The sequence below is a fragment of the Mytilus californianus genome, unplaced genomic scaffold (genome assembly GCF_021869535.1).
Source record: "Mytilus californianus isolate M0D057914Y unplaced genomic scaffold, xbMytCali1.0.p SCAF_9, whole genome shotgun sequence".
In the NCBI taxonomy this organism is placed as follows: domain Eukaryota; kingdom Metazoa; phylum Mollusca; class Bivalvia; order Mytilida; family Mytilidae; genus Mytilus; species Mytilus californianus.
The window spans coordinates 66,162,906-66,174,514 of record NW_026262745.1 but is presented as its reverse complement, the minus strand read 5'-3'; the positions used below and the strand labels follow the sequence as shown (position 1 = coordinate 66,174,514).

The following is an 11,609-nucleotide window of genomic DNA, read 5'->3' as shown; positions in this document are numbered from 1 at the left end:
TCCCTCGCACAAAAGTTGCAAGGTACACGGAAAGAAAGTCACATAACTGATAGACCAACAAGTCGCAATTGCTTATAAAATATTATATATTTATATTAGAAATATATTGAAGTAATTTCTTTTTATATGACAAATTCATTTTACAGTTTCAAAATATAATTAATCTGCATTACCCTGCATTCAAAAGAATTTAACCCCGCCACATTCTGTATGTGCCTGTCTGGAGACTGTAATTCAGTGTTGGGTGTTTGTTACTGTGTAACATACATGTATTTGTTTTTTGTTCATTAGGTCGTACATAAATAAGGCCGTTATTTTTCTCTTTGAATATTTTTTAAATTTGTCCTTTGCAGAGGCGGAACCAGGATTTTGGAAATGGGGGAGGGATGAGTAATTTAATTTCGCCGAGCGGAGCGAGGCGAAAAAATTTTTGGACCTTTTTTTGGCTAAAAAACATAAGATAAGTGTAAAATGCACTTTCTTAACGGTTCCTGACGTAGGGCATGTATATTTTATAGTCAAAGTGTAAGGGTTGGACATTTTTTATGCTGTATTCTCCCCATTAATTGTCCATTATAAAATGATTGGATGGATCCAAAGCTTAGTATTAATATATTTGATGCAGAAAAGATCAGTGTGTTATTTCTAGATGCCGAATTGGTCATACTAGAGTGACACACGAGTATCTTTTAAAAAATGAAGATGAACCACAATTTGTACCTTGCAACTGCAAGTATACTATTAACATGTTTTAATTAATTGTATTGACTTTGCTGATATTCGGAAGAAGCATTTCAATGTCAATAATATGTATGATTTATTTAATAATGTTCCATTTACAAATATTGTTTCATTCTTAAAAGAAATTGGAATATATTATAAAATATAAAAAATGTTGTTATATTTAAAACGATTTTAATTTTTATCACGTTATCTTAGTGTTGAATTTTATTTGTAAATAATCAATTTGCTTTAGTCTAGAATTTTAGTTTATTGAAAGACCTTTTGTCTGATTTTAAAAATATACCTTAAATTGTTATAATATTCGAATTAGCTCTCGCCGCGATATAGCCTTTCTGTGCTAATGCGGCGTAAAGCAAACAATAATCAATCAATCAATATATTTGATGTGGGACTTGTCAGTAAAAAATGGACATGGAAAATATCTTTATAAGAAAAGAATTGTCGCATAAACATTAAATACACGGGACATGGCAAAGTTCACGGTCTAGTTTGATTAATCATTTTACAAAAAAAAAGTGCAAGCAATAAGGGGCCGTACGCCCTCTGCGCCCCCCCTCTGGTTCCGCAACTGCTTTGGTGCATCTAAAAGCAGAATTGTTAATTTAGGTGCAATTTAGTCTCTTGTAGAGAGTAGTCTCATCGGCAATCATACCACATCTTTTTATTTTTTATATTGTATAACATGAAGATTTATAAATGATAGATTGTTTGACACCATGTAACCAGTTATTCAAAAACAGTTTCAACAGCATTTAATTGATCAATATCAAATTTTATCAAAACATCTTAAATGATTTAGGAAACCTGTATTCGATTGATTTCTTAAGTATTATAGATAAAAGAGTTATAAACTAAAATAAAATGTCTTATTGTCCGTGACTAATTGTCTGACTTATTGTCCGTGACTAATTGTCTGACCTTTTTGTCCTTGACTTGTTGTCTGTGACTTTTTGTCCGTGCCATTTCGTATGTGACTTTTTGTCCTGTGACTTTGTTTCTGTGATACAGTCATTACAAAAGGGGAACTACCTATTCCTACTTGTGCAAACCCGTTTTCATCCCATCATGCAGTATACTATGGCTTTCCATACAATTTTTACGTAAGCATTTCTTCATTGCTTAGACTGACAACAGAGACTTAGCCATGTGACAGAAGTGAAAATAATGAGACAGAGTAACATATGAATTACATTATTATATTTCAGGGCAGGTTGATAGGCTTCACACCTAGAAAACGAAGACTGAAGTCAGATGCAGTACCAACAGTTTTTGCGTACAACCAAGGCTTAAGAGATGACAATAATTCACAAACAAGAAAAAGAGTGTTGCATGAGGTAAAAATTTCACCATGTTCAAATCTTTTTGACTTATAAATGAATGCGATGTTGGCAGATCAAAAATAAATATTTTAAAGGAAGTGGAGTACAATAACAGCTATTTCATACTAATTTTTAGGAACCTAATTTGGTTTTTGCTTCCAAATATTTAATTAATGACATTAAAATAGAAATGTTTTAACTAATTCTAGCGTAAAAACACAATATTCTACTTCCAGACACTTCCACTTCATTTTAAATTTGGTAAAATGTGTCTCATTGACAATCGTACCACATTCTTATTTATATAAAGCAACTTCAAGTCTTAAAGGTTTGACTACATACCCCGGTTTGAATAGTAGAACAGACTAGTTTCATTTTAAAAATTACCAATGGTCTTTGTACATCTACTATCATTGCCTTATAATGTTCTACTTTATTCCAACAGATGCCACTACCAATTGACAGTGGGGGCAACGATTACAGAGGGAATTCATTTGTGACAGAAAGTAAAGGTATTTAAAGACACATATTAACTCCATATGAAAATCTGCAGGAACTATAGATAAAACTTCCAGTACTTGCATGCGAGTCTAATTGAAATGGAGAGGATACATGTTTAATTATTATTTTCATAATTTAAAACAAGTTAACTTATTAACCAACTGTTGTGATAACAAAGACTCCGAAATGAAGCTGGGTGTACATATGTCTTCTTCTTGCAAGAAAAAAAAAAAGAAAGAAAAAAAAATTAAAAAAAATAAAAACGCACCTAGACTCGTGTCGATATAGACGTCCTCGTGTGTTCACGTTGGAAATCATCATAATACCGTCATTCTATATATTCATTTTTTTTTCTGCATTGTATATTTCGAGTTTAACTACTATATAATGTATTTATTTAATCTGTAGTCACGTCTTGAACATGCATGAAACATTTGCCACTTGAAGCGAGGCAACCAACAATCAATTATCAATCTGACGAACGAATTCCTGATGTTTATTGTGTTTGTAGGTGTAATTTTTTAGAAATTTTCAAATGTGCAATTTTGTCTTTGAACTAACTTTGGTAAAATTATTTCAGAAAACAACATTCCACAGAAAAAAACCAGACATGCTGTGAAAGCTGTAGGGGAAAAGGTCGATGTATTGGTATGTATTCTTAGCTTTTTTTTATTTCACAAGGTAAAGAGACCATTTCATAGATGTTATGGTAATAGATAGTCAGTAGGTTTTTTGATTGGAATTTAATTTTTCTAACTTTTGGAAATACTGACATCTTCATGCATCAATATATAATAGGTCATATGCCGCCTAGAAATTATATGTTTTTGGCTTGTCTACAAATGCTGAATGAACCATGATATATGAAGAACAAGTAACATTTCTGATTCGATTAAGTAATGTCATTTCTTGGTACTGAGTGTGCAATCCTCTTATGTATAAAACCAATTTAGTTCAAACACAACTAAGGAGTATTCAACAATTTGACTGAAATAGATTTGGTTTATTTAAGTTTCTTTATATTTTCTTAGTATTTCCGTCATTGAAAGTCTGGAAAAAGTGATATGCATATCGGTATTATATTTTTTTTTAAATCTGAACCTCAAGGCACTATGCAAGTTGAATTATATATATAAAAAACGGAGATCCTTGATGTGGCATCATTGCCAATGCGATAACAGATCACAAGCTACCAAATGACATAGAAATTAACAACTATAGATCATCATACGGCCTTCAACAACGAGTAAAACCCATATTGCATGTCAACTTAAACGCTTCGAAATGAAAAACAATTCAAACGAGTATGGTAATTTCATTTTATATCCCCATTTTCTTTACAGTCGAAACCCTTAATGGTTGACGTCGGGGTTCAGACATTACCACAACCACAACTTCAAACTGACACCGATTTCGGTACATCCATGACAAACCACAGCTACTTACAGGTCCCTATCTCCTCATCACAACCACTTGACACAGCTTTTATTACTTCGCCTCTGAAAGACCAGGATGCATCCGATGCATCCACGCCTACACCAACATCCAGCCCAGAGAAGCCCGACAGCGACTTATCGTATGTACCTAGCGACGAATCCCGAGACTCAAATCAGTCATCCTCTTCTGACTCCTCGCAACACATCACCACAGAACCTAAGGTTATTGCGTTTGAGAGCTGCCTGAAGTCATTGTTTGCACGAGTTATTTGCACAGACTGTGGAGAACCGATTGCTGCTGACGAATCCGAGATAATCTATAACGGTACTGCCATGAAAGTAAAGTTCCTATGTATGAAAGGTCACCAAACTTCGTGGGAGTCACAACCATTGGTCAACAATAAACCTGCAGGTAATATGATGGTGGCTACAGCTATTATCCTGTCCGGTGAAACCTTCTCAAGAGTATCTCACTTTGCCGAAATACTTTCACTAAAGTTTATTGGATCAACCCAATTTTACAGCTTACAGAAAGACGTCGCCATCCCTGCCATTGACCGCTATTACACCATGCAAAGAGACGTCATTCTGCAACAACTACATGGTAAACATCTCATCCTTGGTGGAGATGGACGCTGTGACAGTCCGGGCTTTTCAGCAAAGTATTGTACATATACGTTCATGGACTCAGCCACCAGCGTCATACCAGACTTCAGTTTAGTTCAAGTCTCCGAGACCACATCATCAAACAAGATGGAATTAATAGGATTTCAGCGGTCCCTTGCCAGCATTGAGGCTGCAGATCTTACCGTTGGAGTCGTAGTTACAGACAGACATGTCCAGATCCGCAAAGCCATGGCAACAGATCACAGTGACAAGAAACATCAGTTTGACGTTTGACACCTTTCAAAGTCAATAAAGAAGAAGATCTTAGCCATAAAGCCAAAGAAGCTACTAAATGAGGTTAAGCCATGGATCCCCTCCATCTGTAATCATATTTGGTACTGCTCCCGACAAGCCGATGGTGATCCTGATAAACTTGAAGAGACATGGAGAAGCCTGCTTTTTCACATTTCCAATAGGCACACATTTCCTGGGAAGATTGTAACACAATGTGGACACCCCCCACTGAGCCCTGATGATATAAGGAAAAAGAAATGGTTGAACCAAGACAGCCAAGTATATGCTGCTTTAGAGAAGGTTGTCACAGACAAGCTTATTCTGCGGGACATACGTCAACTAGATCTTTTTTGCCACACAGGAGCATTGGAAACGTACCACTCCATGATGCTGAAATACTGTCCCAAGCGAATCGAGTTTGAATATGCATCCATGGTTGCCCGTACTCAGTTGGCAGTGGTAGACAACAATGTGAACATCGGAAGAAACCAAAAGACCGATGCCAGTGGCAAACTGTCTTTCGCAACCCGATGTCCCAAGAGTACTGGAAGGTGGACGGCCCGCAAAATATACGAAAAGAAGGATTACGATTTCAAAGCCGATATATTACAGTTTGCAGTCACCAGCCAACAGGAGGGAACCAACAGGAAAACAATTCACCAGCTTAAGTCACTGTCACTGCCAGCAAACATAAGCAAGGACCCTGCGCCGTGTAAGGAAGACCTGGTTGACGATCACAGGTCTCGCTTTTCTTGATCAAATATCTGACAAATTGACAGTTTGTTGAGCGTGATGTTGCATTAATTGATCAACTATCCCTATTGATGCTTTTATTTTGTTTTATATGAAGTCTTATAAATATATATGTATAAACAAGTTTAATAGAGGAAAGAAGTGAAAGTAGTCATTGCTTAATTAGAGGAGATCAAGAGGGGCAGATGGAAGAAAGATGCAAGCCGAAAACGTTTGTGTAAGACTTGAATTATTTTCCATTTGTAATATCTATATTTTAATCATGTACCAAGTCGAATTCCTTGCTTTATTGAAGTAAGTTTCTGGATAGTACAAAATCCGTACATAAATATATATACATGTATAAATAAATTCAGGAAAGTAGTGAACAAAGTCTTTGTAAAATGAGAGGAGATCGAGAGAGTCAGATAGTAAAAATATGCAAAATGAAACCTTTGTGAGAGACTAAGTATTTACCTTTGTAATATCTTTATTTGAATCGTGTACAGTATCATAATTCGTTGATTTATTAATGTTAGGTTTCTGCATCGTATAAAGTTATAATGTAACATGAATAACTATTAGTGTGTTAATTTGTTATTGATTGTGTCAAAAAGAATAAACCTGTATGAAGTACTTCAAACTCCATTGTCTTTCCAAAACGTTTGAGCAGTATAACAACCATAAACGATATAATTACCTCCATTAAAATATAAAATAGAAAATGTGGTATGATTGCCAATGAGATAACTCTCCACAAGAGACAAAATTTCACAGCAGCTATAGATCACCGTACGGCCCTCAACAATGAGCAGGACCAATACCGCATAGTCAGCTGTAAAAGGCCACGAAGTCACAAATGTAAAACAATTCAAACGAGAAAACTAACGGCCTCATCAATGTACAAAAAATGAACGACAAACAAATATGTTACACAGCAACAAACGACAACCAATGATTTGTAAGTCATTTATAAAGGTAATATGTATAAGGGTGAGAGACAGGCCCGGAGACTGGTCGACAGATTAACGTATCCGGGTAGAGTGGCATGTTCTCTTACAAACTTGTTACCTTGTGCAATAGCATGATAAATTTCCAATATCCAGTTCCATGGTCTTGTTTGTAAAAAGGCGAAAGATACCAAAACGGATAGTCATATTCATTAGTAAAAAAACATACTGACAACGTCATGGCAAAAAATAACCAATAAACGATCAAAAGACAAACAAAGGGATAAAAAACACATCATAGAAAACTGGTCTAGATTGCTCACATAGGCGGATCCAGGGGGGGGGGGGGGGGGGGGGGGCTGGGGGCCCGGCCCCCCTTTTCGTGGGAAAAATTTGGTTGATTATATAGGGAATCACTGAAGCACGACTGGAGCGGGCCCCCCTTAGGTCAGTCAGCGGGCCCCACCTTATGAAAAGCTCTGGATCCGCCACTGGCTCAACACAAACCCCACCAAAAACTGGGGATGATCTCAGGTCAAATCATATCAACTTTCCGTGGTACTGTGGTAAACCAAATCTTAATGTTATATACAACAAGCAATCTATAAATTAGACATCAAAGTGAAAGAATTCATATATAGGTTTATTAATACGCAAATAATAAAATTAATCTGAAACATTCTGTGAAAAATTGTATTGGTTAATCGTTTAAATGTCAATTTTAGAACTATTCAGAGTCTGACGTGTCACTATCACATTCTTTGAATCCTTCGTATACCCCATCCAGTGACGGAAACTCGTTTCTAATTATGTTAACTACACAAGCCGGTAGGATAATTCTGTGTTTCTTGCCAAGTGGTTGACCTTTCCTGACCTAACAAACAAACTGACGATAAGCCATTAGTCTGCTTTGCCTGTGAGTAAGTGCGTCTGGAGCTCTCCCTCTATGGCGCTTGTACCTCAGGAAACTAATGTAGCTTGTTTCCAGAACAACGGGGTTTAGACAAACTATTCTAAAATCTGTATTTTCAGTGACACATTCACCCAATTTCATTTTTTCGTCAAATAGCGTAAATTCGTGGCAACAGAAACATTCCGCCGGCAATGGCATGACTATACAGTTTGTACATGAACACCAATTGGTGTCAAACTGGCGAGGGTTGTTTATAATATCCTGCTGTCTAGAATTTTCTGCAGCTTCAATTTGTTGGAGTTCTTCTTCAGTGTACTCTGGTTCTAATATGTACCCAAATTGACCCCACTCGTCAAAATTTGCCTCACTTGGGGAGCTGGATACACTATCAGAACTTTCACTCTCTGAACGAGACATTTCAGCTTAATAGTATAGATTTATTTAAAGGGCTTTATATATAAAACTTTTTTCTTCTTACAAAAACAACCACGTTCCAATCATAAGAAAACAAGAAATTGAGAAAAAGTTAATTGAATAAGTTAATTCGACGTCATTTGATCTAGTATAAAAATTAGCTAGAAGTTATTCTTTATAATTTGATGAGCTTGTGTATTTATAACAATGGTGATTCCATTATTGAAATTCCAGATTATCCAAACTAATATTTGTGTATTCATGTTAAATTTTAAAGGCCTCGGGGTTGAAACCACACATTGATTGAAATAAAATAGACAGCACTTTGCCAGATTTAATCACAAAGAATAAAAAAAAAATAATAATTTTTGTTCGTAATTATTCGATTCCATTCCAATAAGACAAAGTTGACTTTTAAATTGTTCTGTTAACTTTTTTGATATCTTTGTTCAAATAGCAGACGTATTAGTACGTGGTGAGAATTAAAAAAATTGATAAGGAGATTAATTCCTGAATATGTAAATAAAGATCGCTTTGGACGGACCAAATTATGTAATTGCAATTGGTAATTACTATCTATTTCAAATATTCAAGGTCACCGATTCTAATTTAAAATAGTACTATTTTTTATTTCATTTACTCGTGTTTATAAGGACATTATTATTCATAAATTCATTCAATTAAATTAATTCAGTATTTCATTGTTACAAAAAGTTTTCAGTGTTCATAATACATTTAAATTGAGCTTATGCAAAATATTAAAATTCTCCCGTTTATCATTCATACGAAATGTTGTTCACACCTGGAACGGTGAACCGTGACGGCTTAAATTCACTGAGTAAAGATCAAAAGAGTAGAATTACATAATGCTAATCTTTTAATTAACTGGAATTTAACCACGCATTCAACAGGTAGTCACTAAGTGTCTCAGTACAATACACATTGTATTTACCCAGTACTATCGGGAAATGTTTGCTAGACTGAAGTAAAAGGTCAGAATACAAGCATGCATTTGTAATACATTATCAGATATATATGTTTGTTCAAAGTATCCGTCAGAAAAAAAATCATAGAAATATTCTATTGTATGATTTACTTTTATTACTAAAATCATATCAGAAATCCTTAAATATAAATAGAACATTTTTAGTTTTAAAAGTTGCACGGCTGACACTTTACTTTCTTAATTATTAGTTGGTTAATGGCTACACCAAAAATCGTCGATGCGCTTTAAATCGCGTTATAAGATGATTAACGAACAAGACTTAAAATGAGATTATTTCCACTCCCGGCATGCAAAAAGACTTAAACTACGTCACATAAGTCAGGAAGTTCGAATAAATTTAATTAATAATTCCCAATTTTCTTCTTTATTGGTGTTCATATCCAGATAAAACTTGGTGAATATGTTTTTTATGGTATTATGAACATAATTAGATGATAAGTAAAAAATCGCGAATTTTCCCTTTAATAAAGACCCATCTAAATTGCATTTAATTGATAAATTCAACAAAACTTATTATTATGGTTATCATGATGATATGTTTTCGTTAAAAAACCAAGAGCTTAACAAATACTGCCGAAATTTATCAAATTGAACTTACTTTGAATAGATCAAATATAAATGGTAATAACTGTCGTTCACTAGATTTAGATATTTCAGTTTCACACGAGAAACTCTACACTAAAATTTACGACAAAAGGGACGATATTTTGTTCCCTATTGTTGTTTTCCTTTTCTGGACGGTGATGTTCCTTTGGCACTATCTTACGGTGTTTATATATCACAACTGGTTCGCTCCCCCCTGTCTGTTGTGACTTTTTGGATTTCAATAAACGTAATCTATGTATAACTGGTAAATTAATAAGCCAGGGAATTTACCACAAATTACTTAAAACTATTACTAATTTCTCCCATAGATATAAAATTTGGTTTTGAAGTTTGGTTGTACTTGTAGAAAAACTATTTGAAACGGAATAGCATTTAATATTTACGAAAATGTTGTTAACCGAGCCCGAAAATTAAGAAACCATCCTGGTAAACCTGTCGATCCTTTAAATAAACTTATTCTAAAAGGTTATCAATCCAACACTGTTAGATCTTTGAATATTGTTTTTATTGGTATTAATATTGTTTTTGTTATCAGTAGATTAAAATCAAACTAAATATTATTTTTATATACATATGCATATGCATGGCTCTACAATCTGTCGATACTTATATCTTGGCATTGTACAAGGTCTTGTCATGTTCTTACTGTTTTGATCACTTGTTGAGACTTGTCTCATTGGCAAGCATACCACATCTTCTTTTTTATATACTCTATGTTTCCATAGGAAGCCGATTGTCTGTGTTGAAAGCATATCTTCTAAACGTAACAAATTTGGTGTAAATCAACAATATTCATCATTTTGATAAGTTAAGTTTCAGTGAAATTTTTGAAAAATAGGAGTTGATTTCCATGTATAATTTCCCAATTGTTCTTTTATAGATTGACATTAAAAAGGATACCTGAAAAACAAATTTACCACGATTTTCTTAATGTATAACTTTAATGGATGAATGAAAAGCACAGATAAAATTAAATTGATAATCAATGTACGTGTTAATCGTAATATTGTTTATACAGCTTGAAAACGAAGACATGAGCCATATTAAATTATTAGTCATTTGAATAGGTTTATAATCTTGTTGTGTCTCTTTTTAATAATTACATACAAAACTAAACATTTATTGCTACCCAGTAATCAACTATAATGACTCTAAAGGTTGCATTTCTGTAAATATCGACAATGCAATTTCCCATAGAAACTCCTTTTACGGCTAAAATTGTACCACTTCTACTATGAAGTTTTGAAAAATATATCCTAGAATGGAAAGTTCATATGCACTACTATTTTTTTCAAAGGTCAAAATATAGGTTTGTGCGGCCTATTTTCAACGTTTATATGCCCCGAACTTCTAAGAGTTTAAACTTACACTAAATTTCTTAACTACCACTACCTTGACTGTAGGATTATCACAGATTTCAATATAAACAGTATGCATATGTATATTTACTGGTAACATTTCCAATTTACGTTTCTATGCGATGAAACATAAAGATCATAACTGGGAACCAGTACGCAAACAAAATTAATTATCTGTGAATATTCTATATCTCCCCAAAAGAGGCGTGGTTTAAGAAACAGCTGTATTTACAAAGTGCAACCTATACAAACATTTATTCAAATAGAAAACTTTCTAAAAACACTTTTTCGCACATTAATACTTATTTATCAGAATTATAGCCTTAAAGAAATCACTGCATAAACTCTAAGTTTTCTTTTACTGTACATTTTATACCTCCTCCCCTGTTTCAGTTTTTTAAAGAATTTGAAAACAAGACTTTAATTATTGCCAGCTAACCCTATTTGCATGTTTTCTGACATGAAATGCCTAGAACCTCTTTAAAACTGTTCTGATAACAAATTGAAAGCTTTTCAGAATACTGTAAATGTAATGTTTAGCAGTCAATCATTCCAACATTCAAGACTATATAAAGTATCAAATCCTGCCTCTTTCTCCAGTCCACATCTTACTGTATGCCTATTTGTCAATTAAAGTTCACAATTTCTGCCTCAAATGGTCAGTTTAGAATTTCACAACAGTATCATCTCTAACCATATACCTGACATAATTTAGCTAATATATGAACTA

At 34.0% G+C, this 11,609-nt stretch overlaps 1 protein-coding gene across 1 annotated transcript; it reads left to right on the top strand.

The window, feature by feature from the left end:
* The first annotated feature begins 4,354 nt into the window (after window positions 1-4,354).
* Window positions 4,355-10,406, top strand: LOC127713955 (uncharacterized). The gene is made up of 3 exons (XM_052219906.1): window positions 4,355-4,699; window positions 4,913-5,342; window positions 10,402-10,406. The coding sequence occupies exons 1-3, from the start codon at window positions 4,355-4,357 to the stop codon at window positions 10,404-10,406; spliced, it is 780 nt and encodes a 259-aa protein (XP_052075866.1).
* The last annotated feature ends 1,203 nt before the right edge of the window (window positions 10,407-11,609 follow it).